General features: G+C 46.6%; 1 protein-coding gene across 1 annotated transcript in view; it reads left to right on the top strand.

Annotated features, from left to right (window-relative positions):
* The first annotated feature begins 2377 nt into the window (after positions 1 to 2377).
* LOC138089015 (guanylate cyclase soluble subunit beta-2-like) overlaps positions 2378 to 17511 on the top strand; it is a 58039-nt gene continuing 42905 nt past the window's right edge. The window contains 2 exon segments of the mRNA XM_068984348.1: positions 2378 to 2445; positions 13438 to 13532. Of these exon segments, the coding sequence (XP_068840449.1) occupies positions 13466 to 13532 (67 nt within the window). The 5' untranslated portion in view covers positions 2378 to 2445; positions 13438 to 13465.

The following is a 17511-nucleotide window of genomic DNA, read 5'->3' as shown; positions in this document are numbered from 1 at the left end:
TTCAAACCGAGTTACATCACCCCGTGTGGCTGTGACCCAGCAGCAGACGGCTGGACTCTCCGTGTCTGGGTTCCCTTCATCATACCCTAGGAGCCTTAGGGAGGATGTTTTCACTGGACTTGGCACTTGTATTGAAAGATGGCTAGAATGAATAGTTGCTATCTTTGTTACTGTTGGATTGATTTAAAATGCCTTTAAAAGGTATTTAACGAAGGGCTTCCCTGGTGGCTCAGTGGTAAAGAATCTGCCTGCCAATGCAGCAGACGCGGGTTCAATCCCTGGGTTGGGAAGATCCCCTGGAGGAGGAAATGGTAGCCCACTCCAGTATTCTTGCCTGGGAAATCCCATGGACAGAGGAGCCTGGCAGGCTACAGTCCATGGGGTTGCAAAAGAGTTGTACACGACTTAGCAACTAAAAACAAACAAAAATGTATTTAACGATTTTCCTGAGATCATACTTGAGGCTTCAATTCAGTACTTACTTATTCAGTAAGTGTCTATTAAATACGTCCTATGTGCCAAGGACTGTCTTGGCACTTTAGTTGAAACGTAGATAAATTATATCTACTTTTTGATTCCGAGGAGCTTATAATTTAGTAGAGGGGAGGGAAAAATAGTATATATGTGTGTGTGCATCTATACACACACATTTTATGTGTTGTGTGTATATATGGGCGCATATTTAGATAGATAGGAAATGTGGGTTGTGTGCATGTGATATTTTAACAAGACAATCCCATGGTGACAAGGATGCAGGGGGTTGAGCGATGAGCCTAGGACCCAGGGAAGTCCAGCCAGTGGCCTGTGCAGGGAGTGAGAACAGTCTCAGAGACGAGATGGAGATGGAGCTGAGACTTGCCACAGATGACTGAACAGAAGGGGGAAAGGACGATAGGAGAAGTGTTGTCTGTTTGGGGAAGGGCAGGAGCTATTTGGGGTGAGCCTAAGCCCGCAGGAATAGGTAACAGTGAACGTAAATGAAGCCAGTTCTAGTGGGTGCTTTGAAGGCCAGGCCGGGGTGTGGCCTTGTGAATGGGTCACACACAGTGCGGTGGGCAGACCTAGGAGAAGACCGGGCCACATCGTGGTGGGGAGCCGGAAACAGCCTATCAGGACACAACTTCTGTCCCCAGAAAAGTGCTGCTAGGTTTTTTTTTTTTTTTGGTTTATTTTTTTTTACTTTTTGGCCACATGGTGCAGCCTGTTGGATCTTAGTTCCCTGACCAGGGATCAAACCTGCATCCTTGATAGTGGAAACTTGGCATCTTAACCACTAGACCACCAGGGACGTCCTCTGCTAGGGTTTCCAGCCCTCTCCTTCCTGGTGGCAGTGGCCTCTTTCCCTTTAAGAAATTCCCATAGATGAAAATCCAAACTTATAAGACAACTTGAGGCTGATATTTGTGAGACAGGAGAATTCTTCACTCTATGAAGATGCTTTTTTAAAAAACTGAGCGCCCTTGGTACTTTTAAGTAGACTCCATTCATCCACAAGCCCCCAGATTAGGAGCCCCGCATTGTGGACAGTGGATCAGCCTGTATGGGTTGCATTGCTCTTCACTCAGCAGAGGCATTCATGGGTTCTCTATTTTATTTAAAAAAAAATTTTTTTTTAATCAGAAGAAAGGAGGAAGGAAGAAGGAATCTCACAGATGAAAGAGCAAACCCAGTAGAAAATGCTTTTTGTTAATTCCAGTGTTTGCTCTGTGTTATTGGTATCTGTTTCTATTTTCCTCCACTTTTGATGTCTTCCTAGATAGCCCAGTAGGTTAAGACTCCACCTGTAATACCGGAGACATGAGTTTAATCCCCGAGTCAGGAAGATCCCCTGGAGGAAGAAATGGCAACCCACTCCGGTGTTCTTGCATGAGAAATCTCATGGACAGAGGAGCCTAGTGATCTATAGTCTATGGGGTTGCAAAGAGTCAGACACGACTGAGCAGCTGAACACGCATGCATGCCACAGACACGCACAGCCCGAGATTCATTTTTGTAAAGAGAATTGTCTTCTCACTGCTGTTTTGATGTGACAGTGGGTGGGGTCCGTCTTTATCCTTCTAAACATTCCTTTGCTACCTTTCTGCTTCTGAACTCTTTGTTCTAACCATATGACTCCCTATTTCCAAGATGATTACAATGAACATCTTCTAGTTCTAATCCGATTCCAATTTGGCTCATATGTTTTCTCTATGGAAATGACTTTGTCCTAAGCTGGGAATGAGCACAACAAACTCCTGAGAAACAGGGAAAGGTCCGACTCATCTCCCCAAGAGGAGGCTATTGTGTGTTTCCTAAAAGTGACCCTTCAGATATCTGTCACTGGGGGTTCCATGCTTCGTCAACCACATTTCTCCTTCATTTTGTGTTTTAGTATGGATCCATCAACACCTGTCTGCAGTCACTTGTGATAGAGAAATTTGGTGAAGAGACATGGGGAAAACTGAAGTCTATGAAAGGAAAACTGAAAACTCTCAGGTACAATTGGTAAGGCTCCGGTGTTTTGAAGGTTACAAGGCTTTTACTAACCTTTTGACTAAGTCAGTTGGTTGTTACTAGGGTGATCAGATTCCATGAACACACCAAGTAAATACAGAAAAAGCCTGGTTATCTCAATCTGTCGTTAAGGAAGGTCTCTCTATTAATTCCCCAAACCAGCCTTAAAATAGGGCTCTCCTGTGAATAATACAACATTGTATTATTGTTGTCCTGTAGCTAAATTGTATCAGACTGTTTGTGACCCCATGGACTGCAGCACGCCAGCCTTCCCTGTCCTTCACTATCTCCCAGAGCTTGCTCAAACTCATGTTCATTGAGTCGGTGATGCCATCCAACCATCTCATCCTCTGTCACCCCCTTCTCCTCTTGCCCTCAGTCTTTCCCAGCATCAGGGTCTTTTCCAATGAGTTGGCTCTTTGCATCAAAGTATTGCAGCTTCAGTGTTAGCTTTTATTTCATGAATGAGTTAGCTGTTTTTAATCACAGAAGAGAAAACATCTACATTATTCTCATGGCACATAAATGGAGCTGCTGAAATCCCACAGAAGAGGGGGTAATACCCCCTTTTAAAATTTAGCCAGAATCTCTCCTTAGGTTTTCTATAGATAACTGTTACAGTTTTCCTCTCTGCCTCTGTTCCTTAACACTGTTATTTACTCGGCCATATAGTCTCCTGTCTGATTCCTGTAATCTTGGGCAGCTCTTCCACTTTCTTGGAGGCTCCAGCTTTAAAACATCAGGGGATAGGGTTGAATGGGGTCTCAGAAATCTCCTGGTCTTATGAAGAGGGAAGAACGGAAAAATCTGGAAAAATTATTAGCTTCCTCAGTTACTCAAAGGCATGAAAATGAAAAAAATTAGGCGCTGCTCTGCCTATTAAATCACCCAAAATTTTAAATGATAATTACCAATTCTGGTTAAGATGCAGCAAAATGGGTAATTGCTGATAGCATTTTAAATTAGTGCAATCCTTTGGGAAAGCAGTTTGACAACATGTACCAGAACTATGAAAATGAGGAGATCTTTAGAAGTAGTAATTTTATTCTTGAGAATTGATTCCCTTAGAGACGCACATGTATATGCGTGTGTGTGCCTGTATATGTAACACAGCCTTACATTTATAAATAATAAAAGAAAAAAATCCTTTAGATGGTGGAAAACAACTAACAAGTGGAATGGCAAAAGAAACATGTACCAAAAAAAAAAAAAAAGAAGCATGTACCATTATTCAGATAATAACAAAGATCATGAAGCAACTTGTAAGATTTTACAACAGTGTAAGTAAAAACAACAAGCAACAAATAAACAAAAAGCCTCCCCAAACAAGACAAAATTTACATAACCACTGAGTAAACGACGCAAATGAAAAAAGAGAAAGAACAAAATAATGAATTATTCATACTAATTGAATTAGAAAGATGAAATGCCGTATGACTGACTTTTTCCCTAATACCTACATTTTTTCATTGCTTTTGTAATGTAAAAACCATTGAAAATGCTTAGTGTAATCTTTCCTCACTCCTACCCACGTTTTACAAAGGAAATAATTAGATAGAGCTGAGAATTCAGGAGTCTTGCAAGCAGGAGGCTGAATTGAGGAGGGGCCCAGCGGGCCCCACAGCCTCAGCCCCTCTGACCACACACTGCTCACACGTGTGCCCTGACCCCCTCATTTAGGGAAAGGCTGCCTGAGCCATTTCCCACAGCATCCCTGGGGTAATTCGCTTAGAGTGTTGCAAGTTTGGGCTCTGGACTATATAGGCCAAGAAAACTCATTTCCAAGTATTTCGAGAGGAACACTTACGTAATTATGATCAGAGAATGCTTGAACTGGAGGGTGCTGGAGAGATCATCTAGCCCAGATCTCTTCATTCTTACAGCTGAGAAAACTAAGGCCCAGAGAGGTTAGGGGATTTGCCCAAGACTGCGCAGCAAGTGGGCAACAGAGCCAAGACGAAATGTCAGACGCTTGAAGTGCTCCCTTTGGGCCCCTTCAGCTGCCTTGCCTGGAGAATTCCATGGACAGAGAAGTCGGGCTAGAGTACATGAGGTCACATAGAGTCAGACTTGACTAAGTTACTGTAACACTAACCTGTCTTGGGAACAAAAATATTTGAAGATTTTTTTTTTTTTTAATGCTGTTACATTGTAAAGGGTGAACTCAGTAAGAAGAGGAAGGAAAAGAATAGTCTTAGATTAGCCCCTGCTTTGGGCCGGACCTCTACCATAACTGATCCTAGTAGCCCAATAAGAACACTACAAAGCAGGGTTTTGTCTCATTTCGTCCAGAAGGAAACTTGCCAGAGGTCACAAGGTTAAGTACGAGGACTGGGACTCAAACCCAGACCTGTGACTGTGAAAGCTCCTCTTTCTAACAGGCCACACTGCCTGAAGCAAGGACGAGTGACTGGCAACACAGATTTCAGTTCATAACAAGAGTCTGGGTGAGAATGTTAGTCGCTCAGTCATGTCTGATTGAGCCACCAGGCTCCTCTGTTCCTGGGATTTCCCAGGCAAGAACACTGGAGTCAGTAGCCATTCCCTTTGCAAGGGAATCTTCCTGAGCCAGGTATCAAACCTGAGTCTCCTGCATTACAGGCAGATTCTTTAGTGGGTGAGTCACCAGGAAAGACCTGTCTGAGTGAAAAGCAAGGCGCATTTCTGTAAACTTGGTTTTCCTGAGCTCCTGTAGAATGCCTGGTTCTGTTTTCCACAGGATGAATGACTCAGATAAGCCATTTTGCCTGGATGGTTTTGTAGTCTGTAGAAATTGCCTGTATACCTCGGACATGGGGACTACTGTCCAAGGCCCAAGGCAGACAGAAACTGGTATCATTTGCTCTGCCATAGCCGGACGGGGGTAGACACGCCACAGCCCTGCCCCCTTTGCCTGCCAGGGCATGGCCAGTCCTAGGACAGGTGGGGAGCACAGAGAACATCGGGTGGACATTGCCAGGAGGGGTGGGTAGGAACCATCTCCGGGGAGAGGGGTTTGCACTCTCAAGGGTGTGGCTGCATGTCCCAGGAAGTCAAGGTCAGTTTCAGCAGGGGCTCTGAGGCCACAATGCTTAGAGTTGAAGCCCAGATGCACCTGGATGTGACCTAGGTGTTTCAACATCAAAAAAAAAAAAAAAAAAAGTAGCTAACCTCGTAGGGGTTGTTTGACAGGTTAAATGAGATAATGCAAGCAAGACACTTAGAAAAAGAGTGCCTGGTCAGTGGCGAGCACTGAACAGATGTAAGCTGTGTGATAGGAGCCGATTCTCACTGTGTTCCAGAGGCGGGTGCTCGGTGGGCTGGGGAGAGGACCAGGGGAGGTAGGGTTTGCCTCCCACTGGACTGGACTGAGTCCTGGCTCTGCTGCTTCCCCGATAGCTCAGATGGTAAAGAATCCGCCTACAATATAGGAGACCTGGGTTCGATTCCTGGGTTGTGAAGGTCCCCTGGAGAAGGGAATGGCAACCCACTCCAGTATTCATGCCTGGAGAATCCCATGGACAGAGAAGCCTGGCGGGCTCCAGTCCATAATGTTCCAAGGAGTCGAACACGACTGAGCACTAACATTCACTTTCTGCTGCTTGGGGCAGGCCATTTCACTTCTCTGAAACTCATGATAAAATGTGAAGACCCTGTCTTCTAGGGTCTCCTAAGGTATCCCAAAGTACATAATAGGTGCCTAGGAGGTGTGATTCCCCCTCCAGAATCCAGGTGCTGCGCTGGGTCAGGTTATATGTGACATTCACAGGCGCCACTTTACCGCTGGTTGGATGACCCTGCCTTCCATCTGGAAGAGGCAGACGTTCCTCCAGGGTGTCTGCTCTGCCCAGAGGAAACCTGGCTCCCAAAACGAGCATCATTCGGTGGATGGCGTTGCCTCTGCTTCTGTCTCCAGACTGATCTCCCCGACACCCATTGCCCAGACCTGCCTCAAGGACCCCCCCCATACTCGCCAGTGACCAGCTTGGGACAGGGAGGGAAGGACAAGCTTTTGTTGATCGATTTTCGACTGTGAACCTTGTACCGTCTGAGCCTTCGCTCGACTGGTTGGCCCAGAGGAATCTATCCTGACTAGGAGAGTGGGCAGGGTTCAGGAAGTAACTGAAAATGACCAGAAATAGCCGGAGCAGTTGGGCATCAGTGGAGATAAGCCAGCAAGGTGCTGTCAGGCAGCTGAACGGTACTGCTTAGAGAAGGCCTCTTTCTATTTGGCAGCTGCCTATTTTGGGCTGTGCTGGGCGGTCTTTGCTGCACGGGCTTTTCTCTAGTCGCAGCAAGTGGGAGCTGCTCTCTAGTTGCGGTGCGAAGGCTTCTCACTGCGGTGGCTTTTCTTCTGGGCTCTAGGGCTCACGGGCTTCAGAGCACAGGCTCAATAGTCGTGGTTCAGGCTTAGTCGCTCTGAGGCGTGTGGAATCTGCCCAGATCAGGGATTGAACCCATGTCTCCTGCATTGGCAGGTGGATTCTTTACCACTGAGCCTCCAGGGGGGCCCCTATGGAATGCCTCTTGCCTTCCCCTATGTATGGAACAGATATAGCATGACCAGCTATTAAATATCAGGGCTTTGATTGGTTGAGATACTCAACGTATCTCTGTAAATCTAGAGGGGAGAAAACCAGCTTCCCATATGTATAGCAAGTAGGTGCTATACAAGAAATTTTCTCCCAGTTTCCACCTTTGGTGTGACCTCACTGTAAATGGTACATTTTTTCTTCCTGCCCCAGAAGGGCGCTCCTCACAGCATCCCAAACAAGCAGGCTGCCCTGGTATCTACAGGAAGGTGACTGAGATAGTTGAACAAGCGGTGAGGAAAGGTGCCAGGCAATCAGAGGAATGTATTCAGGGACAGAGGACCAGGTGGGTCCATATCCCAAGTCTGTGTTGCTAGATTTCACCTCTTTAATCTTGAAGTCTCAAAGGATGTGTTTGAGCACTAGACACCTATGTGATTGCATTGGAAAGGCATCTTTAAACCAAAAGCAAAAAGTCTATCTAACAAGCTCAGCCCCCAACAAAAATTGCATGTAACTCATAAAAAAAACAAAACAAAACTGTAGTGCAGAAAACTCAACTCATCAAGTGCAAATTAAGGCGAGATTATTTGCATGCAAATATCTCCTTCAGGCTACATTTAAATAACAAGTTCCCTGGTGCTTTTAAAATAGAATTATAGGAAAAAAAGAAAACCCCATCAATTCCTAGACAAATTTTAAGAAGCAATGATCAGGTAAAATGAAGTATGTCTCCAGACTTAACGACATAAATTTTACTTTGTATGAAATAGAAACAGATGTTTCTCCTCCGTTGTTTCCATTATCGCTCTCTCATATACCCTAGATTTATAGATTTCTAATTATGAACCACTCTTTCATAACCTCCTGGCTAAAACCTTTACCAAGACTTAACAGTGAGAAGCAACTAACAGATTAAGAAGAGTAAGTTCCCTGGAGTCATATAAACTTTTACTTTTTGCCTAGATCGTTTACTAGGTGTTTGACTTGGGCATGTTTATTTACTCAGCAATATTCATTTAGTCCTTAGTATGTGCCAGCCAGAATTCCCAGCCTTGGGAATGGTGATCAAGGAAATAGATGAGGGCTCTGTTCTCTAGGAATATGTATTCCAGGGTGGGGTGGCAGACTATAAACAAGTAAATAAAAAATAAATGAAATGAAAATCTTTCAGATTGTGCTAAGTACCGTAAAAGTACTGGGTACTCAGACATACATGTACATGTATCCATTACCCCCCAAACTCCCCTTCCATCCGGGCTGCCACATAACATCGAGCAGAGTTCCGTGTGTTATACAGTGGGCTAGGTAACCTTTTTGCTCTTAAAAACAGTCGAAAACCCCAATAACTTTTGTTTATTTATTAGTATTTACCATATTAGAAATTTAAACTGAGAAATTTTTAAAAATGGCTGCTCATAAATTCATCTAAAATAGCAAATTAATTTTAGTTTACTTAATAATGTCATACACTTATTACATGTCAGCACAAATAACATTTATGTTTATGAAAAATAACTGCATTATTCAAATAAAAAATTAAAGAGTGAAGTGTCACTCTTTTTAGATTTTTGCAGTCCTTTCATGTTTGAATTGGTGAAAGACAGTTGAATGTTCTCCTCTGCACCCTGTCTGTTGTGATGTGAGGTTTCGGTTGAGCGATGTGAAGAAAACATAGGAGGAAGTACTTCAATACTCTTTTTAGGTAATTGTGGAGATTCATTTAAGCCTCACCAAAGCTCCACCAGTGGTCGTCTCTCAAAGATCAATTACAATCTGTGTGCATGTGTGTTCAGTCTTGTCTGAGTCTTTGTGACCCTGTGGACTGTAGCCCACCAGACTCCTCTGTCCATGCGATTCTCCAGGCAAGAATACTGGAGTGGGTTACCATGCTCTCCTCCAGGGGAATCTTCCCAACCCAGGGATGGAACCCATGTCTCTTGTGTCTCTTGCATTGGCAGGAGGATTCTTTACCACTGCACCACCTCGGAAGCCCACAGTTACAATATTGAGTGTGAAACCAATGACCTTGGTTTCAGTGACCTTGAAACCAAACACCAATGACCTTGTCCATACTCCATTAAGTGAAAGTTGCATGGCCTGTGCTACCCGTTGAAATAAATCTTTTTCCATCATTTTGAGCTGTCATGCACTAGTCATTCGAAAACTACTAGCTCCCTGAGTTATGCAGATCTTATGAATGTTGACATGATACAGTACATTATACAATATCAAAATCACATTTGTCAATATCACCACAATCCCACCAGAGCCTCTTAGAATTGGGGAGCTAATGAGCTCACAGTAGCAGATGCAAGTTTTCCAAAATTCCAATTTTCACTTGAAAGCTTGAGTTTGATCATTGGCAACAAATTCTGTCAGTTATTTTCCTTGAAATGACAAGCTAACTTTGTTCTTTTTTTTAATTTTTTTTAAGAAAATGTCTGCCAAATATCCAAGTCTGAGTAATCGTTATTTGTCTCTCAGTGGTTCTTTCAAGCAGAAATGATGTTATGAAAAAAGTGGCTAATTCGTCTCACAAAAGCAATTGTAGATGGGCTTTCCCTGAGGTGCCCCCTACACTTCTGTATACAGCAAAGTGCTTTCTGTGTACACGTGCTTCCCACTGTGTCACGAAGAATGTTCAGAACAGGTAGACTCAGTGCCAAGATTTAATAAAGCTGACATTTTTTACTGCATCACAAAGAACAATCTGAAGTGAACCTGACCTTTGTTTTTTCTTTTTTAAACCATGAATATATAGCAGTGAAGAATACAGTGACCATTTAGTACAGATTGATACCACTATTATGCAAACTAAGGCACCAATAGTTTATCCACCAATGCTTTTGCACCATTATCACAAATATCAACCAGTTACAAGGGCAAATAACATCTTCATTTTATTATGAAAGTGGTTTTGACTTCATGGGCCCCTTAAAGCATCTTAGGGACCCACAGGGGTTCCCTGGAATACAGCTTGAGAGCATGAGTTGAAGCAAGAGAGTCTTTCTCAGTGAATCATGTCTGACTCTTAGGCTCCTCTGTCCATGGAATTCTCTAAGCAAGAAGAGTGGAATGGGTAGCCATTGCCTTCTCCAGGGGATCTTCCCAACCCAGGGATCAAACCTGGATCTCCTGCATCGCAGACGGATTCTCTACCATCTGCGCCACCAGGGAAACCCTTGGGCCACATGGTGACACTCAGATCTGTTATAAGAATTCCCCAGCTGCCATAAGGGAACTCTCGAAGGAACAGTTTCCCAGGCTTTAGAACCAATCTCGTTTTCTTGGCCTGAAACTTGCTACAAAATTCTATTTATTTTTTCCTGTGGGCCACTCTGAAGTCTTAGAAACCATTACATCAGTTCGGTCATGTTGAACAATGTAAGATCTATAACTTGTAATTCTTTGCCTTGCCAGGTTGAATCCTAGAAAGTGTTACTGAGCAGTTGTGTCCAAGACTGGAGAGTCACTGGAGACAAGTGGTTAAAAGAATATAAATTTCCAGACCCCACCTCCAGGGCCCAGGAATCTGTATGTTTATTTTGCTCCCCAAATTATTGTGGAAAAGGTGACCTGTCCCTAGTCTCCTGCCCAGATGTTTTGGGTGTCACTAACTAGAACCAACTAAAGAGAAACATACATTTAATGGCTGACTCTTTTAGGTAAATACTGACTTGTCAGAACTCCTGAATATGTGTCCGTGTGGCCACCTATATGCTTGGCATTTTTTTTGAGCCGGGGTCATCTACCTCTTACTTCATTGATGTTTCCAACCCCCAATCTCATCAGCATGTTTTCTGATGGCCATTTCTCTCTCCTTTTCTTCTTCTTACCAGAAGCTTTGTCATCTCATTGGCAAGATATCGATTAATTATTTTTTAAATTCTTGGGGAACATATTGTTTCTCTAAAGCAAATCGAATGACTGTATGCCAGTGTGCACTGACTTTGGGGAGGTGTTAGATGCAAGATTCTGGGATCAATAAACAAGGCTGACAGTCTCCGAATAACCCTCTCAGTCTGGGCATGTCTGGCATTCCACGAACGTGCAACATATGCACGAACCACATCCACCTTTGACACCGTGAGCTCAGCCTACAGGAAAGAAGAGGCTGACAGACTCAGGCAGGGATGGAGGGTGATGGCCACACGGCAGAGAGCACCCCACTTAAGGGAGAGGTGGTGGCTCGGACCCTCATCTGCCCGGGGCGGGGGGGCCCTTATGCAGCCTCTTGGAAGAGCTGGATCCACTGATGCTCAGGGGCCCCTGTGCCGACATGGACCCAACAGGGAAAATACGCCGACAGAGGGAGACTGGGGGCTTCTGGTTCAGTGATCGCAACCGTGGGGACAGGGATCTCCAACGAGTGTGTGTATGAGGGGGAGGAGCGTGGATTGAGAAGAAGGCAGAGGAACACTGATTTCACCCACCACCACCTTTACAGATAAGGAAATGGAGGCCTACAGGGAGGAAGTAATTTTCCTTCAGAGCTCACTTGTGTCGGGGTGGGCCTGGGATGTTTCCTGCCTCCCCACCGCAGTGGCCGCCCCCTCCCACCCACCCCCACCGTGGCCCAGACCACCTCTGTGTTCTCAGGACGGTCACAGCCCCTGCAGGCCACAGGAGAGCCTGCTTCTCATTGCCCCCAGGCTTTTCCCTTTGCTCACCCTATTGTATCCTCACCCGTACTCCCACGGGGCTTCCCTGTGGCTCAGCTGGTAAAGAATCCACCTGCAATGCGGGAGACCTGGGTTCCATCCCTGGGTTGGGAAGATCCCCTGGAGAAGGGAAAGGCTACCTACTCCAGGATTCTGGCCTGGAGAATTCCATGGACTAGTCCCTGGGGTCACAAAGAGTCGGACACGACTGAGTGACTTTCACTTTCACATACTCCTGCCAGAAATCTGGGACAAGGATCGTCATTCCATTTTGCAGTGAGGAAGGTGAGTTCTAGAAAGAGAAAGGAGGGTTCAGCCCAGGAAAAACTGGAAGGTTTAGGAGTGAGAAAGGATCTTCAAATACAGAAGGCTTGGGATCTGGAGGTGGGACTAGCCCAATCTGCCTTTCCCCGAAGGGCAGAACTAAGCAGGAGGCATATGCACGGGACAGCGAAATGCAAGAGCTCTATGGGCTTCAGATCCTTCATTTGTCAACTGGCTGATGCCGGCGAGACACTGACCTCTCTGAGCATCAGTTTCCTCAGTAGGACAAGGGCTGATTAGAAATCACCTCTATCCAAAAGCAAGATGCTCAACAAAATGAGGCTCAGACATAGGTCTCAGCTCAACCTAAGAAAGAACCTTCTATCAGAGAGAGCAGTCTCTGAATACAAAGTATTACTTGCAGAGCAGTGAGCTTCTTTTTAAGAAGAAACGGAGTTGTGTAGGATGGGAAATTCAACAATTAGAAAATTTCTCACCTCTCCCAATTCCAAGATTCTGTGATGTGTTCTGGGACAAATTCAAATGTTCTGTACTCATCCCTGCTCTTCAGAAATGCTCTCTGCTGCCTCAAAGCATAAACTCTCTGTCCAGAGTGCTCCTCTTTGCCTACCCACTCCTCAGTTTTGATGAAACCTCCCTTTCTCAGGGAAGCATTTCCTGACCTGCCTCCTTCCCCCTACGTTAACTGAATTGCTAACTACACCTCAGCGATCCACACAAGAGCCGAGCCAAGAGTGCCGGCTTTCTGACTCCCAGGTTCAGTCTCTCTTCACCAGATCTGGTCAGATGTTACAAAACCACAGTCCAGCAGTCACTCCTACAACCCAGCCAGGTACATTGCAAAACCGTGAGATTCTGAAGCAGCTGCTCTACTTGTTTCAGAAGAGCATGACCACTGAGTTCCAGGTTCACTACCATGCATTAGGTTCCTAACACGTGCCAAGACAGTGCTGTTTGGAGGTGCTTGGGCTTGCTCTGTGGCTAAGTGGTAAAGAATCCACCTGCAATGCAGGAGTCGCAGGAGACACAGGTTCAGTCCCTCGGTTGAGAACACCCCATGGTGGAGGGCATAGCAACCCACTCCAGTATTCTTGCCTGGAGAATTCCATGGACAGAGAAGCCTCATGGGCTTATGGGATTGCGAAGAGGTGGACATGACTGAAGTGACTGAGGGTGAGCACGCAAAGATAGTTCACAATAAGTCATGATCTAGCAGCCCAGGCCAGAGGGTAAGACCAATGTTCTCGACAGAAGTTGGGGAACCACATCTGTGAAGCGAGCTACTGTCTACTCGAGAAGGGAGCTCTTGGCTCAGACCAGGGCCCAGGGAAAGTGTCACTGGAGAGCTGAGACACAAACACACCAATGCTTCCCATTCCTTACAATCAGGAATGTTCTTGCTATATCTTGCCAGGTCGATGGATGTATTCCTGGGGCAGAACTCCAGTTGCTGGGTTTCCATGGTGCTGTGATTTATCTTTCAGAGCTTCTGCAGACGTGCAAGACACCTTCATGACTTATACAGTGTATGATGATGTCATCACCATTAAGCTCATTCAAGAGGCCTGCAAGGTTCTCGGTAAGTCCAAACAGGGCCTTCTTTGCTTTCCGGTGGACCTAGATTTTGATGGGGACACTGTTCAACCCAGTCCACCCTCCTTTCCTTTCTCCTTCCTTCTCCCTTGCTTGGAGCATACAGTGAGCCAGGGCCTGGAGAGGAAGGAAGGGCAGGTGGCCTCTCCGGCCCCGAGCTCTAGGGGCTTGCCAGCAGGGAGGCGAGGAAGCCCTCCAGCACTTCCAGCCTCTTTGATAACACCCTTCTTTCAGTCCAAATTAAATTTCCCTTACCCATTCCTCACAGACAGCATAGCTTTGGGTCACGCTGGGATGGCATTTAGGAATTATTGCAGGTGGACATGGTGGCATCAGGATCATCGCCTGGCACCTAAGACCCTGGGGCAGATGTGCTGAAAACGTGGGTGAGTCAGGAGCTCAGGGCCTTCAGGCCCATTCCCGTGCAACCCCCAGAGGGTCAGGAGGCAGGAAAGTGGTTTCTAGCCGGTTTCATGATACCTCTGAGGGCCCAGCCAACAGATCTACCATCCTGAGGACCTCTTTCTGAGACAGTTCTAGATTAAGGCCAGGAAGGACTGATGCTGAAGCTGAAACTCCAAATACTTTGGCCACCTGATGGGAAGAAGTGACTCATTTGAAAAGACCCTGATGCTAGGAAAGATTAATGGCTGGAGAAGAAGGGGACAACAGAGGATGAGATGGTTGGATGGCATCACTGACTCAATAGACGTGGGTTTGAGTAAGCTCCAGGAGTTAGTGACGGACAAGGAGGCCTGGCATGCTTCAGTCCATGGGGTTGAAAAGAGTCCGACATGACTGAGTGACTGAACTGAACATCAGCATAACCAGCCCAGCAGGTATGCTCAGGAACACACCAGGGCAGCCACTCAACCCACAGGACAAGGGGCTGTTCTAGAATGCGGCAGGAATGTGTAAATTGCCTGTGTCAGCTGAGGCACTGTGTTTATTTCCCCTTCCTTTGAATCTCAGAAGAATTCTCTGATCAAAAGAAGAAAGCAAACCAGTGTGCCAGCCCTAATCTCACGCACCTGGACCCAATAGAAAAGAAGGCTTTCCCCTGGATTTTCACATAGCAATGTGATGGACATCTGCATCCCTTCTTCTGTCCCCGGTCAATTCCTGGATGCAGAAAACCCTTCTGGGCATCGCACCTGGGAGAAGCCGGGAGTGTCTGCAGAGCCTGAAGGGGACCCGTTGAGGTTTAGGGAGCTGATGTGTGTGATGAGGAGACCCGCCCCAGCCAAGGGGCTGCTGCCTCTGGTTCATCAGGCCATTTGTCTGAGTCAAGCAGGGGCCAGGGGTGCCAGTGAGAACTAGGGGGACGATGGTGGCGGGAAGGAGGAGGAATTCGGGGCACCAACTAGTCCAGCCAGATGTCTGTTCACTCCTAGTCACCTGACACCTGCACCTCCTGATAGAACTCGATAAGGTTGTTTCTGAGGCTGAAAATACGGTGCAGGGAGTAAACTGTGCAGTTGATCCTTAGGCTCCTTGAATTTGGGCTCCAGGGAGCACCATCTCCAGACAGCCTCCCAAGCCAGTGCCCCACCTCCCCGGGTGGTGGCCCTGTGACAGAGGACACGGGCGGCCAGCAGGCAGGGCTCCTGCAGCCTCCTGCTAGTCCCAGTTGAGCGACCCCCCACTCACTCCCCTTTCTAAAGGGGCTCACAGGGAGACTTAGAGAAGAGCTGGCCCAGTACCTCCTGGTCCACACCCAACTCCTACCCTGTCCTGCCTGCCGGGGTGCGGGCTCCCAGAAACCTCTGTCATCACACAGCTGATGCCAGGGGGTGCGGTGGGGCTTGGGCTGTCGAGAGGCAGGTGGGGCGAGGATTTCCTGCGGGAGTCTGACCCCGGGGCGAGGGCTCTTTACAGGGCTCTGGGCCGCCCCCGGGCTGGGAGCCCAGAGATCCGGCTGCCACATTCACCTCCGCTCTTGAACAGCCGCACACCCACCCCCGGTGCCGCCTCTTGGTCTCCTTGTTTAGCACACCTGCCCAAGAGATCTGGGGCGGGGTCTGGGGGGTGGGGCTTATCTCCTTAAACGTGACTTCTTAGGTCTTTTACATATGTGTTTACGATGTTAGAGAAGATGTAGAAGGGATAGGCTACCCACTCTACTAATATTCTTGGGCTTCCCTTGTGGCTCAGCTGGTAAAGAATCCACCTGCAATATGGGAGACCTGGCCTCGATCCCTGGGTTGGGAAGATGCCCTGGAGAAGGGAAAGGCTACCCACTCCAGGATTCTGGCCTGGAGAATTCCATGGACTATATAGCCCATGGGGTTGCAAAGAGTCGGACACGACTGAGCAACTTTCACTTTCACTTACGATGTTAAATATCAAAACTCACAGGTAGATACCCTCTTATTCAAACATGCACTTCCCCACAGACCACTTGACCTGCAAAAGGGAAGCTATTGACTCTTTGCCCTTTCCAGGGAAAGTTTGGTCATTTCATGGATCTGGAGAGTGGAGCTGTAAGAAACAGATATTTTTCAAGATTTTGAAAATCTCTTTTAAATTGAGAACTTCTGTGGACTGAATTGTGTCCACTCTCAAGCTCCTATGTTGAAATCCAAACCCCCATGGGATGGACTTGGAGAGGGGGCCTTTGGGGAGATAATTTAGACGAGGTTATGAGGGTGGGATCCTTATGGTGGGATTAATGCCCTGATAGGAAGAGACACTGAAGAGCTTGTTTTCTGTCTCTTGCCTGTCTGTCTCTGTCTTTCCCCACCACACACACACATAATGTAGGGAGAGAGGGAGAAGCCAGGAGGAGAGCTCTCACTAGGACCTGCCATCCTGGCACCTTGACTTTGAATTTCTAACCTCCAGAACTGAGAAAAATAAATGTCTGTTTTAGACCACACACCAGGCTACAGTACGTTGCTTAGGCAGTCCTAGCAGACCAGTACAGGAATTCTAATTAGTATTTACGTGTCCAGAAAGAAATACTACATACCTCTAATATCACACCCAGGCTGTTTTGGTGACTGTGTGTGATTGTGGATGCCATTGTGGTGTAGCAGTACTTTTGGCAGAGAGATCCCATCACATGCCTGCCCAGTGCACTCACACTTCCAAACAAACCAACACGCTTAGAGGCAGCAACAAGTGTATAGACCAACGTGTAGGCTGACTCACGCTGCCTTCCTACCAAAGGCCAAAGTCTGGTGCTGTGATTTCTCTCTGTCTAGCTTTGACAATCAGAAGGGTATTTTCCTCTTCTTTATCACAGGAACATCTATTGGCTTATCCCTGAAAGGGTGTATAGGTATGGTGAGTGCATTTTTCAAATAAAAAGTTGGGATTCAAAATTGAGTAAACACGTGCATGAGACTTGGAATCAGGATGACCGTGGGAAGCATGGACTGTGTGGCTTCTCTCTCTTCACATCTACTTATTGATCTATAGGTATAGATAGATATAGATATATCTGTTCCAGTTCTCAGTTCAGTCGCTCAGTCGTGTCTGACTCTTTGTGACCCCATGAACCGCAGCACGCCAGGCCTCCCTGTCCATCACCAACTCCTGGAGTCCACCCAAACCCATGTCCATTGAGTCGGTGATGCCATCCAACCATCTCATCCTCTGTCTTCCCCTTCTCTTCCTGCCCCCAACCCCTCCCAGCATCAGGGTCTTTTCAAATGAGTCAGCTCTTCACATCAGGTGGCCAAAGTATTGGAGTTTCAGCTTCGACTTAAGTCCTTCCAATGAACACCCAGGACTGATCCCCTTTGGGATGGACTGGTTGGATCTCCTTGCAGTCAAAGAGACTCTCAAGAGTCTTCTCCAACACTACAGTTCAAAAGCATCAATTCTTCGGCACTCCGCCTTCTTTATAGTCCCACTCTCACATCCATACATGACTACTGGAAAAACCATAGCCTTGACTAGATGGACATTTGTGGACAAAGTAATGTCTCTGCTTTTTAATATGCTGTCTAGGTTGGTCA

This window comes from Capricornis sumatraensis, chromosome 12 (genome assembly GCF_032405125.1).
Source record: "Capricornis sumatraensis isolate serow.1 chromosome 12, serow.2, whole genome shotgun sequence".
NCBI lineage: Eukaryota > Metazoa > Chordata > Mammalia > Artiodactyla > Bovidae > Capricornis > Capricornis sumatraensis.
This window is presented reverse-complemented; position numbering and strand designations above follow the sequence as displayed.